At 35.9% G+C, this 14829-nt stretch overlaps 1 protein-coding gene across 1 annotated transcript in view; it reads right to left on the bottom strand.

Moving 5' to 3' along the window:
* The window catches only part of SLC25A21 (solute carrier family 25 member 21), a 236484-nt gene that overhangs the window by 53397 nt on the left and 168258 nt on the right, over positions 1–14829 (bottom strand). The window contains 1 exon segment of the mRNA XM_050335786.1: positions 10272–10355. Within this exon segment, the coding sequence (XP_050191743.1) occupies positions 10272–10355 (84 nt within the window).

Raw genomic sequence — 14829 nt, 5'->3', positions numbered from 1 at the left:
TGATTTTGTATTCATAACTGGAGCCAATGCTTCACTTAGAGTTGCTGCCTCATATGCTTCACAAAGCCTTCAGAAATTCACTACGAAGTGTAAGGAGACACAAAGGAGACGCAGTGTGTTATACATGCACTACACTTGATGTAGACACTTTTAAAATCAAATAAAATTATTTTTATGGCATTAAAGTTAGTATGGATATTTATAGGGTAAAGAACCACAGCATACTGTAAGTAAAGTTGTGTAAGCAAAGAACATGAAAACTAAGAAACCAACCTCATACATATTTAGAATTCTATTTTCTTTGAAGAGGCAAATAGTATAACAAGCAAAATAGACTATTTTTCACAGTTTGATTCTCTGAATCATATGGAATGCAATGTACCCTGAATTATGAGTTAGCACTACACAGAAACACAGTCTTTTAAAATATTTCCATATTCCATGCTAATTTCATTTTATCTTGTTTTATTTAAGATGCATTCCATTGAAAATCAACATAACTGTCAAATATTCACAGCAATTTATGTTGCCTTTTTATTTTGAGTTGGCTCATTGCTTTTGGAACAGTTTCTTCTCCATGGTCAAATATAGGATTACTAAATTTCTCAACATCTGGATTACTAAATTTCTTTCAGAATGGGAAGCATGATATACAGGAAAACTTCAGCTTGGGTAAAGAGCATTGAAAAGAGAAGAGGGTGATGGTGTTAGAGATGAATGATCAGCCTACCTAGCAGTTACTGCTCCAATGGTAGCTCTACGATTCAACAAAAAGAACTCTGTCAGGGAGAGATTGCCTTCCTAACAAAGATGTATTTTAGAAGTTTCTTGCATAATACTATTTATCTTCCAACGTTAAAAAAACCCCAAAGTAATCTATTAGGAAAAAAAATTGAAGATACCTACACTTTTGAAGTAAAGCATAATAAAAAATTTTTAGTTAAACTATTATAAGCAATAGTTTTACTATTAGCTTAAATTAACCTATCCTGAAAACAAGAAAATTATGAGTACTGAAAAATTCTAACTATTCTAATAGCTAATCATAGTCTTACTACATCTTTGTAATTTACAGTTAAAACAATGAGCTAATGTATATAATGTAAAGCTCAATTATTTCTAAAGTGAAAATGTTTTATGACTGAATGCAATAGCTGACTTTGCATAAAATCTTCATCTATATTTTTTAGAGATTTAAAAATTTTAGGTGTTCAAATAGAACTAAATTACATATAAATAAAGAACTGAGGACTACTGTAATTAAAAGGATTGGCATAAAAGAGACAAAGCTGCGTTTTCAGATGTAACTAGTGAAGAAATGAAATTAGATGAGACAAAGACATGCAGATTAGAGAGAGGCATAATAGTGTCATTACAAATAAGTGCGAAATATAGTCTAAGAAATATGTTAAATGTATGTTGTTTCATTAGTTAGGTGAAGGCATGAAAAAATTGATGAGGATTTTTTCACTTGCTCACTTCAAACTACAACTTGGAAACTTCTGTTTGAGAAACAAAGCTTTTCACCTAAAACACTGTTGCTCATCTCCGCAGGCAAGCTTTCTACGACTAAAATAAAAATGCTTTACTTTGCATTTTATGCTGTCTGCCAGGTATTTCCTGTGAACATCCCATCTAAAATCTCCCGGTTCTAGTAACTAATGTCTGTAAAGAATATCCTGGCAAAAGTGTAGTTCTAAGCTTCACGAGCAGCCATTTTAAACAGAAAGCTGGTTTTGTTGTGTTGACAATTACATTTTAAACTGATTCCTTCCAGATGAAAAGATGCTATTTCAAACAATGTAATAAAAGTGTGAAGTCAGCTGTTCTAAGGACATAAAACTGATTTATCTGTTCTCTGGTCCCTGTTTTTTACCTTGATACAGTGGAATTTTTATTTTAAAGGAAAGGTTAACAAATAATGGCTACCAGAACCCCAAACTACAAAGAAGTAAATAACTCTTGCCTTTTAAAGAAGTACAACACATAACTTCAATTAATTTTGTACCTCATGATACCTCTACTACTAAGTTTATGAAATGTTAAATGTAATGGCTAGATTTACATAACTGATAAATAGCTAATTCTGACAGCCAGCTACTGACAATGTCATCATCAGATTTCAGAGCTATTTCCTTTGTTAAGAAAGAGATTTCAGATAGATTTCAGATTCTTTTATCTGCCTGTAGCTGGGTACAACCACCTTGCCCTGGCTCAGATTTGAGAGACCACAGCTCCCCCTTCTTCCCCCCACTCCCATCCCCGCCTGCCTCCTGCATGTCTCTGTCAGGGCTTGAATCAGTTTCTCACACTTAAATACAGGTTTCAGTTCTGGAGACTCTAATGGCACTAAAGAGATACCATTTCAGAACAAGCAAGTTTTTTAGGGACAGATCCCCAAAAAGCAGCATGATCCCAAAGTATGGCTTAAACTTAATTTACCTACTTAGCCTTACCAGTAATTCCTGAAATCCTTGCTCAGGGGATACAGAGCAGTGGCTGTGATTAAACTCAGTTTAATCAGGCCTTGGTTCCTGACCTAAGAGATTCTCACTAGCTGAAATTTTTTTACAGCCCTGGGCAAGCCGAGGAAGGCCTGGAGAAGGGCAAGACAGTCGGCACAGTATGTATAAGCTCTTCCCAGCTTTCCAACTCTAGGTGGCTCTCAGCTCAGCAGCTTGGAGGCACTGTGGTTTCGGGGCTCAGATGCAGAACCATTTTCCTGCCCGAACTGAGATGAATGGTGCCAGGCAGAAATGTCTCCATCAGGGTCCCAGGAACAAACATCTGCTTTACCGCTGTGAAATACTGCAGCCTCTCATGCTGAATCAGTTACTGAACTGGGAGAAATTTGTGTCCGTCATCTTGGGCTACCAAATTTGGAAGATATATTCTTTGCATTCAGAGAATATAAACACATTCAGATAATTTAATGATAAAGCACAGTATGATATTTTCCACACACTTGACTTAAAAGGAGGTTTATTGTAAGCATAATTATCACATTGATCTATTTAAACACAAGGCTTGAAACCAACAGGAACCTACTGTGGCAAAATGATAAATATTCTTGAATGTTAGAATCATAAGGACTAAAAATTTAGTTCTGTTGATCTTTCACTAACTAGGGTAGATACATAAAAATGGATTGTAAACAATTCTTGTAGGTATCTTTTTGCCACTGTAAGTATTATAATGCAGACATCTGATTCCAAGCAGCTATTGCTATAAATATTAATGTTATAATGAGTTCTAATTATGTTATAGTATTAGAAAACAGGGACACCTGAGAAATCATATTTTTAAGACTAAAAAAACATGATTATGAAAATATTTGAAAAAAACTACAACAATTTGTACTTTTAAAAAACAAAGATCAGACTCCCAGTGTAAACGAGTGTACCTCCAGTGGTCTTGTCAAATGATAACTAATGCCAGTTAATGTCTGGACTATTTACTTCTAAGATGCTGTTAAGATTTACCTGAATTTATTGTGTTTTTTCCTATGGGAAATAAATAAGCATTTGTTTCATCTTTAAAGTACATGAGTCTCAGAAGCAACTCTCTTATTTAGAAGTGTTCTTGTTTACTGCATTGCCATATATACCAGATGAAATTTTGCAAGCAAAATGTGTGTCCTTCAGTAGTAAAAATGTGGTTAGTCAAATGCTGCCCTTAGTTACACCACTACAACTTCACTGTATTTCAGACAGCTACACATATAAAGTTTTTCACATTCCAAAGCCATTTTTTTATGTTTTCAAGTGTTAACATATGAAGATGGGGGTAGGGAACCTCCAGTCAGGAGCAGAGAATTCCTGCTTGAATGGGATGATGAAAACCTCATGACAGTAACATCACTAAATACTGCTGACTATCTGGAGACAATGCTGTTCACAGAACAGGGAGCTAGCCTTGCAGTCAGGATATCCAGCTTCAGGTTTAAACCTGCCACTGTGTCCACGTATGCCATCAGACAAACTCCTTCACAAAATAGACTGCCGAATAAGTCTTCAGATGTCTTCTGATAGAAGCCTGTATCAAATAACGCAATTTTTGTATAACACACATGTTCCTCAGAGCTTTGATATTAACATGCTACCATGGGGCAAAGAAAGTACATAGTACCAGGCTGCTCTGTAAGAACCACCTCTATGCATGCTCTGGTCTACCTGACTCCCTGACACTTTATGCCTCAGTATCCCCACCTGTATATTTGAGATAATGGTACTTCCTTTTTCTGTGAAGTGTTTAGAGATCTATAGGTTAAAAGAACAAATACCATCTTTGGTTTGTGACTCTCTAGTGTTGCAAAAGCATCCAGCCACTTAGGATTGCTGGCACTGGATTATTTGTTGATTTGTTAATTGTTGGCACTGGTTAATTTTATCTACTTAGAGACTAAGAATGCAAGAACATTTTATAAGTAGGCATACATACATATATGCGCCCACATTTTAAAACATAATGAAGCATCAAAATTTCCTGACATTTTTTCTACCTTTATTGGGAAATGAGAAAAAATTTTGATCCATGACATCATGAGAGCAAACAGATTCCACACAGGTTCACAGTGTAAGCCATTGCACTATCCTCTATAATTTCAGTTACAGTTCTCAATTCAACAGTTTATTATAAACCATAATTGACACTTTAAGTTTCAGATTATACTATTTCACACAGGAATGTGATAATTATTTCTGATACTCTAAATCACAGGTTTTTAGTGAAGTCTGCAGTAGACACAATAGTATGGCAGGAGGATGCCAATGTAGCATAATGAGACACACAGAATAATTCTACACCGTGGCAGATGAAAAGAAGAAAAATTAGCAATATGCTATGAACTATGGGGATGCATTAGGACACATACAGATTGAAATTTTGGCGGTATAATGCCCTTTTTTTTCCGCTGTCAATCTCACTTTAGCAAGGCTGGTATAAGCACTATGAGTTTGTAACTGTGAGACAAGTTGGTAGGACTAGATGGATTTACACATAGATTTTTTTTGAAGTACAAGTGCTAGCAGACTCAGTGTTCAGGTGGAAGTTACTGCTCCTGTAGTGAAGGCAGAAGAGAAAAGGTGTTTGTACTTAAGTGTGCAAGATCACAGTCTCTGGCAGTGTAGGTAGGTCTCTACTAAGAAACAAGATTCTTGAAGGTAGCAAGCAAGCATGGGTCTAAGTTCACTTCTGCTCCTCCTGGTCTGAAGTGCAAACAAGAAACCAAGGAGTGAGGCACACACACTCTCTGTGTGTGAAATAGAATCTTAATCTACAACTTCTTGCCTCAGAGCACTGAAGGCAGAGCCGAAAGTCTGGTCCGTTGATACCACATGAAAGCTCTAGTAAGTGGAAATGAATCTCCATAAATGCTCACTGGGAAAAGGAATTTCTGGCATGACTGACCATGTCACACTTCCCTGGTTGGCAATTTTATTGAAGGCTTCAGATGCAGTGTAGCCAAGTATTTGTATCTTGTGTAACTCTTATTTGGCAGCCTTATGATAGGTCTCCTCATCTCAGCTGGAAGAGCACACGTCCAGCTGGGCCCCAGGAATGGGCAGTGATGATGATGGTGAGTGCCAGAGGCCAGTGCTTGTCTGCAAGACTGCCAGTCTCCTTCCCTGACCTGCTGGCAGTTAGAAGCAGCAGAGTATTATCTGCAGCCAGCTGGGAGAACCAGGCCTCAAGAGCACTGCTGAAGTCTCAACCAGTTGTTACCATGACAGAGTCGATGAATAGAGGCAGAACAAAGGAGAGTGCTAGCAAATTCTTAATTGATGAACAATCGCTAATATCACATAAACCAGGAACCCTCCAGCTTCTGCATGTTTGCTGATGACTCTGCACTCATCCAGCTCCTATTTAGTCTTGGCTGTTCTCCCACCTACCCCACCCATACAGACAAGTTTTGTGCAGCTTTATAACCTAATCCCACTAATGTATGAGTCAGGGTGCTGCTTATTAAAAAAGAGAAAAAAAGGTGTGTGTGGTCATACAGACAATTATAGGTACACGAGAGTGGTAAGGTGGTGCCGAAAACAAGAAATAGTTATAAAACCATTGGGCTGTGTAAATGTGGAGGTAATTGCTCCTTCCCAAACCAAATAATACAATCAAATAACTCAGCAGAAGTAATGAAGTCTCAAATAATCAACAACAATTGTGTCTTGCAATTTCCCAGAACCATCCATTTCTAAGAAAGGCTAAGAAGCACTTTAAACTGTAACTTATTCAAATGCTGAACTCTAAAACTGGAATCCAGGACACTACTATCCTGTCTATTCCAGGCAAGTTAACAAATGAACAGGAAAATAACAGGTTTCTTGACCAAGTGCCTACCAAAAAAGACAACTATAAGCCAGAACATTTACTGTTAAAATCATGAGCCCACGAAAATCCAAATTTATAAGAACAAAGTTGTTTACAGACTTGAAATAACAGCATCCATCATTTTAATGCTGTAACCCCAAATTAAGAAAGTGCAGATGGGCATAATTTTCTATTCTTAATATGAGACACAACACCATGTGTCTTTAATATAAATGCAACATATACATTCAACTAGAACGTTGGTTTATTCTTACATTTCATATTCCAACCTAAGTGACTAGGAAAGCAAAAGCAAGTGAATACAAGAGCAGCAAAGATCACGATCATATAAAAATTGATTGTTTAACACAACTTAACCTCTTATTGGAAGGATCTAAAATGAATGAAAAGTTTTCTCTATTAATGGTTTCAGTTAATCCTGTATCCAAACAGGATTCCCCAATAAACATCAGATTATTTTTATGTTGGCTATAAAGCTGTCACTCCTCAATAAACAGATATGCTCCTGGTGGGTTTACCTCACTGTCAAAGATCTGTCAATTCATGCATCATCCCATAAGTGAAATTGGAGCACCTCGGCTGCACGGCTCCTAGCAAATCCAGCTGAGCAGAGGCCGCTCATCACCTGCAAGGATCCACACTGCTGCAGCCCCCGTGCAATTAGCAGCAACTGGACACTCCCAAAACAAGTTTGCAAAAGCCCTGAAGTTAATACTCCTGCCTCCCTTTAATAGCAAACTATGTGACCTTTAATGCTCTACTTGACTTAGCCTTCCTTTAGTGAGTCTCAATTAAATTTTATGTTTTGTGGCTCCTATTTTCTTGTAAGACAAAAAAAGAGTTCAAGGGATAGATCCTTTGAAGAATTTAATTTCCCATGAAGAAAATTTATGCAATCTAAAGAGCTGGTCAAGGTTTGGGAGAAGGGAGTTTTTTTAGGGCTTTTGTTTCCTGTGGTTTTTTTTTTTGGTTAGAAGATTTCTAGTGTTTTGTATAGATAAAGGAGTCTTCTCATGCTTTGAAATGGACAGTATTCTGTTAGTGGTTAGATGGTAAATATTTGCTCTGTTCTTTTAATTATAATGAGAAGAAAATCAGAAGGATGGTTAAAGAATCCTGGACATTATTTGTGATGAAGAAGCTTTCCATAAAATCATCAGATTGCTGCTGTGATACTGTAGTAACATACTACTAATTGATTCTCAGTAAGAAGCATTGCAGCAAATGAATATCTGCATATATGTTCATAAAAATAAGTACTTCCTAGGCTGCATACTTAAACTCAACATAAGAAGGTCAGCAAATTAAGGCATTATAAATGGGTCTTGTTTGAACCGGGCTCTGACATCCTCGCTTACTGTAGTTGCTACTACTGAAAAATGTAAGTACAAATGAGCATAAGCAGTATTTCCAAATGCAAACATTTTCAGGGGCAGGCCATTAACAACACTTCTTTTCCCACTGTGTTTCTTTGTTTAATTAGGTTCTTTTTGGTTGTTAATTTAACATAAAATCACATATGCCAGAAAGGAATTTGGAGTACTGGAGAAGAATGCCCAAACTCTTTATAGACAGTGTACACTGATTTGGATATTTCAAAAAAATCAGTCTACAAATGCCACACACCAATGGGGGTGTTTCATATTGCCAGTATGAAACAACCATGGGACACAGATGAATTTTATTATATCCTTCTCACAGATTTACACACCTGAATCTAAATACCTCATAAACTGTTTTTGTTTGCTTAGTATCTAGGTGTGAAGCCTTTTTTGGTCCTCTCATTTTCATAATTTTGTGGTCACCCAAGGAAAGGGTTATCAGGATTCAAGTTTTCCCTACTAAAATAATTCAGTCACCTCCAACTTCCTTCATAACTGTCATAATTGCCGTGCTCCAGAAAACCAGACAACTATAGATGGGAAAGCAAGACTCATGGAGTCAAATAGGTTTTTCAGGATTAGCTGATTATTTTTCTTACTTTTAGCCAAAATTAAAATTATATTTTATCTAAGTTTTTTTATCTTCTTTTTTTCCTAATTTTTACTATTGATGACTGTTTAAACCTGACTTTCTGACTCTGTCTAACTTCCTGGAGAAAAACTGGTAGTCATAAAATTTGCTTTTTTGTTTTTGTCAGTATTGACTGCTTTTGAAACAGGCAAGTAAAACTCTGTATTAGCTCTAACCCCACAGAAGTTTTGTGCAATACACTGTTAAATTGTGATTTAAATGTATAATATTTTCATGTTATCACCTGCTTTTTCCTGCTCAGAGATTCACGAATTGATACAAATATTAAAAAAATGTTCTATTTCAGTTCCAGTATTGGGGCACAAGAATTCTACAGGAGAAAACACCATGAACAATAAATTTACTTGGAAGCTGTCTCTTGATTTAGACTCATTCTCCAGATATGTCTACCCAACCTTAATTTTACATTTTGTGAGTCGTTCAACAAAATAAAAATACTAATGAGTTTGGATGAGATAAATACTGTTCCCATGATCACTGAATTAAATATTAAAACTGGTTCTGTGTTTAAAAATAGTTTTACATGACTGTAAATAATATTACTTTAGTATTTTTGAGAAGCAACAAATATTAACATATACTCAGCCTAGAAAACCTCAGAAGCCAAAAATTACCATTTTTGTGAAATCTTTTTAGCTTTTAAGCTTTTTAATGCCTTAGAGTGATAATACATAACATTAACGTTTCAACAAAAATGAATTTACCACTAGTCAGGGCAGATGTGACACCTACCTCTTTCAACACCTTAACAAAGCTTCTCTGCATCTCCCTACTTTGTCATTTCAAACCATCCAGTTCTATATGTATATGCTTATGTAATACAGCTCAGCTAAGCTTAATTGCAAGAAACAAAACTGGTCAAGTTATTAATTTTCATTGCTCACCTCTCCTTTGTTTTTCCAGCACAGCTTGTGGACACAAGAATTCTGCGCCTCACTGCACCTATGCTGCCTCCATACCCAGTTTCTATGCCACAGTATACATGAACAGTTCCATCCTGATGAATATATAGGTTCGATTTGTTGATCTGTAGGTTGGACTTGAGGTCTTTTCCAACCTAATTGATTCTGTGATTCTGTGATACACGGATAAAAACTGGGTTGCTATTGTATTTACGAAGTTTATGGAAAGCCTGCCAGCTACTCAAATCTGGGATTTACTAATTAGACTTACCTTGATTAAAGGCTAGCTCCCAAAGAGCTCCTGTGGATAACAGGCTTAACTTTAAGCATATGATTGATTCAATTACATTCACTGGCTTTAACTGGACTGCTCATAAAATTAAGCCTATATTTAAATGCCTTTCTGGATCAGAACCCAAGTCCTTTAGAGGATCTCAGGCTTAGAGCAGCGGTACCTTTTGAAGGCAGTACAATTCAGGTAAATAAGGACCTTAAACCTTTTTTCCATATTGTGTCAAACTCAAAAGCTGTGGAATTTTGCTCACCCAGATCCTGGAAACATTGTCTAACACAGCTAACTGGGAATGCCAGTTTATCAGAGCTTGGAAACAAGTGCTCCACTGATCTGGTGACAGCTCAGGCTGAGCTACTTCTGAAAACCAGGACAAGAAGACAGAAGAGCCTAGATACATAAATACACTGATGTGACCATCCTGCTCCTGGTGCTGCAGCACTGTTTGCACTACTGTCTCTATGCAGCAGTGCATTCTGATCTTTAACATACCCTAATAGCAAAATTTGACATTGTGAGTCTAATTAAGACTAATTAAGACTTTTCAAATTGTGCTCATTATGTAAGACTACATGTTTGTAAATTCTGGCAATTGCAGAAAAAAAAAAAAAAGAAAGACTGGAACATAAAGAGGATCTAATGTCTGGAAAATGGGTGATTAAGAAAAGTCTCATAAAATTGACAATTTTAAAAACATATACTCTTACCCTTCTCATTGGAAAATAGTCCTAAAACAGTCCCCCAGGCTCTTGTAACTGGTTGGATCAGTTTTCCCTCTTTGAATTTGGAACCTAAAAAAAAATACAATTTACATCACAGCATGAGAAGTCAGGGATTTTAAGTCACTTTTAACTTTCCAATTATTATATAAAAGGAGTTTTAAAGGGTTTTTTTTTACGTCTCTGATTCATTATTATATACTGTTCCTGATATACTTATTAACACTGTTTTCATAGAAGCTGTTAAACGAAGGAAAAATAGAGCTTTAGTAGTAACTTTTTGTGTAGTTTATGGAACTCACAGTATAGCTATCACCTTTGACATTTACACCTCTTTTTAGTTGTTTGAAAAATAAGCTGTTAACCCTGTGCCTGGTCCAAAGACTATTGAAACTAATGTGAGTCTTCAAGTCAAATCCTGTTTTTGAAAATCTAAAATGGAATACTATCCTGTGTTTCCCTTTTTATATCTGACAAAATTATAACAAAAATCAAGCTGAGACATGAACAGAAATTAGAGCACCATTTATTTTTCAAAATTCAATAATAAGATGAACAATAAAAGCAAGTAATGAATTATTCTAATTAAAACCTTATTTTCTCTATTCACATTTTGACAACAATAAAAATTTCAATATAAAGCTTATGGCCTTGAAAGTAAAATAAAGATTATGATTTAAGATTGTAAACATCTTATTAGTTATGATTTATGAATAGCAACAGCATGTTTAAAAACTGTATTATTTTACTAAGTATCTCAGTTAGAGAACCCTATTTCTTTCAGTTTTAAAACTACAGCCAACACATACAAGTAAACACTACAGAGAAGTTTAGAATACATTTTTAACAATAACATTTCTTTTTACAATGTTAATTATCATATAGTACTAAAAAAAAAAAATTATGTGAGTTATTCCAGCCTACAGTGGCCCCACATCAGGCAAAAAATACATTGATTTTATCACTAAGCACAATAATAATTCTACACAACAGTTTTAAGAAATAATTCGTGTTACAGTCAAGTATGTCATATGCCACAGGTATGCTGCTGTTCTGAGAAACATCTATTGTTACTTATTCTAATTATGATACTGAATCTCATTATTACATAAGAAATGAAGGTGCTCTTAACTCAAGGTTAAACAGCAATATTCTCCCCTCTCACAGAACTCAGTAGGGTCAAATCAATGTTTGTATTGTGGCAAAATGCATTAATTGCTTTGAACATCAGTATTTCTGTGTTAACAGAAATCTAAACATCTAACATTTTATTCAATTTGAGGGGAAAAAAAAATCCAGTGATGTAATACAATTCATTGGGCAATTATGAAGGCAAACCCACACCTTTTTGGAAAACTGTTAGAAGGAAACACTAAGTCCCTCCATAGTCCTAATAAAAGTAGTTCAGGCACATCTGGGATCTCTATCTGGGGTAACCTCTTTTATTAGCACAAGAAGTTGCTGCCAAGTTGGCAGGGAGAAGAATGCTATTCAATAGGCTTACACTGAAATAAGAGTTGATGCATAACATTTTGTCTGAAAAGAACCCTTGGGACGGCTAATAGTTGAAAAAATGCCTCAATGCCATCACACAAAGTCCAACAGCAATATCAGCTACAGAAGCTTTTACAGTGTGACAGTCAAGCAATCAAAATCATAACTGAAAGTAGTCACTATGCACATTTTAATATATTTAATACTTGATTCTTTATGTCTCTCAGTTCAAAACCAAAACCAGCTTTCTTTCTCTTAAAGAAATCTTGCATAAACTCCCCAATAAATATCTTTTTCCAAGTATTTAAAAATAAAGTTTTCTTAAACCAAACTCTTTTCCTTGAATTTCAAGATCTGTCCTATTGTAAACTCAGAACAAAATATTGCTGCTTCTGAAACATCCTTTGCATAATGCGCTTTGCTCTCTTTCACTCTGCAAATGCTCAAACATGTCCTACTTGCACATATGTAAGGTTCTCCACTAAATCATGCATACACAACTATTTGTAGAATTGGGACTTTAATACCAGACTCACCGTGGATCTCAACAACATGGTGAACATATTTATATAATTTTGTTTTACAGTTTACACATTGGCAACTTCTCAAGTAAATTTAAATGATTTAATAAAAACATATCTTTAATAAAAATAATGAAAATAATAGCATAAGAAATGCAATAATACCACATGTAATTTGTGTTTAAGCAGATGAAGGATAACTTTTTGCTAAAGAAGTTAAATCAAAGAAGCTTTACATTTACTTCAAATTTTTGTTTTAATGTAGGTAAGACCTTAGTATTAAATGAGTCCATTTGTAACACTGAGTCACACAAATAATATATTCCTTCCTTAAGGGTTTTTGGATCCATTCCTTCCCTAGTAAATCTATTTTATAGCTTTAACAGCAATCCTAAAATACATGCCAATTATGTGCTTCAACCTAGATCTGCGAATTGGGTTCTTTGATTCAGAATTGCTTGCCTCAATAAAATCATGTGTAACTTTTTAATGAACTAGCTAATTGATCAGCAGCACTTGTTATAAGAAGCTCAGGGAAGAGCTGAAAAAAATGTGTTGCTTTGTTGGTTTTTTGTGTTGGTTTTTTTTTTTTTTTTTTTCTGGATACAGCAGCAGCAGCCTGTATTAGTAATCTTAATAACACAGAAGAGCTAAAGCACTTGCTCAAAAAAACCCAACTCTGGCCTGTTTTTAATGGTTGTTTAGAGGAACAAACACAACTGGGGGATATGTCAAGGCTCTCTCTGCTTCAAATCCATTCCTTTCTAAAAGCATTATAAAATGGATTTAATGCGTTTTTGAAAGCTGGATCCCTGCCTTGTATCCTATTAACTTTGCTAGACCAAAAAAATCAAATTCCCCTATAAATATCATTGTAGCACTAACTTCTGATCTAATTTATAGTTTTGAAGTGTGATAAGAAGAATGTGCAGGCAGCTGTCAGCAACACGCTGAACAGACATATGTGCAGAGATGCTTTTCCAGGGCTGGGATGAATGACCTGCTACTCAGTACCAGCATCCAACAGGTGTCAGAAGCCAGTGGACACTCCAACACATTATGTGTTTGCTGCAAGCTTTATCACTTTAAAAATGAGCATCAGGCTATCTTTCCTCCACTCTCATTTTCCTGCTTCTTGGCTTTCTGGGCAGAATGCTGTGGTGCTGAGCACTCCCACCCTGGGAATGCTCACAGAGCTGTGGGAGGCACTTTGCCCCATAGGTTACTTCTAGCCAGGACAGGCCCAGGCATCTACTGCCTACCCTCCTGGCTTCTCACAATTCCCACCTTCATCTCTCCTGCCATGAGAGACCTCACAATCTTCTTTTCAGGCTTGCACCAGAAGTCCAAAGGGCTTGGTCTTCCATGAATGAATGAACAGTATCTTTGCAGTAGCTTTGTTAGATACAAAAGTGCCCTGATATTGTTTAAGAAAAGAACATTAGTGTCCTTCCCTGTTCACCCCACAGGACACATGGCTGAGATCTCAAAAAGTAGGAATCATGTATAACTATTTGAGTATTTGGGGTTTATTTAAAAGGCAGTGAAAACTGCATGATTTAAATCCATGAAAAGATTTTAACTTACCTGCATTAGTCAGCACTACAACTACTACTTGTGACATGAATAAACCTAAATTATTGTTATTTTACTAGCATGAGCATTTTTTTTAATGATTGTAACAGTTCTTGATCAATAACTCTGAATGGTCTCCGCTTGAAATCCCATAACGTAGAAGGTGCTTGAGTTCTTTCACCAGTTCTCTGAATTCCTTACCATTGAACAACTGATACATCCTATTGTGGAGCAAGGACTCTATATACACATATCAGTTTCTAATGCCTAATTTCTTACAATTCTTGCTAGATTTTTAATAGCCAGTATTTCATTCTGAGTTTAACAAAATTCTCAGTCCACATCATGCTTCCCTGTCCCCATTCCTATTGCAGAAGCCCTCCAAATAGTCTTTTCTAATACAATCAATACCTATAGAAGAAGGAGTAGATGTGTGTGCTTTCTGAAAAAAAAAAATTCTCTCACACCCCTCTATAATTTGCTAAGGGTTTTGTCCATGTTTGCTAATATCTCATCAAAGTTGTCTTATGGATCTCTGCTACTACAGTATCCAGGTATTTAACATTTAAAATCGGTTCATGACAAGGTTACCTAAAAATCCTCCCCCTTTTATTTACTCCTCTGATCTGGAGAGGGATTTTCAATTCATAATAAAATTGCTTTAGTCATCTTAAAATCTAAAAGGAAGAAATCAGTATTTTCATCTCTGGATTGAAGTAGATAGAGAGCAGTTAAATTCCGGCTATGCAGGACAACCACAACGCGATGTGGAGCAGACAAGACTCATTAAATTCTTGCCCCTGGGTTTCCAAAGACTATACCCTCATGCGTAAGTTCCAGAATCTCTTTCTGCTTTTATGTAGTGCTGCTGACTAGTTTCTCAACCACAAAGTTCAGAGGGAAAAAAACCACAGACTCAGAGAACCAAGCGTTGTACCAGGCTGCAGCACTTGCCA

This window comes from Myiozetetes cayanensis, unplaced genomic scaffold (genome assembly GCF_022539395.1).
Source record: "Myiozetetes cayanensis isolate MyiCay16 unplaced genomic scaffold, myiCay2020 scf6-25, whole genome shotgun sequence".
Lineage (NCBI taxonomy): Eukaryota > Metazoa > Chordata > Aves > Passeriformes > Tyrannidae > Myiozetetes > Myiozetetes cayanensis.
Note: the sequence above shows the minus strand (reverse complement) of the source record. Positions and strands in the feature narration are given on the sequence as shown.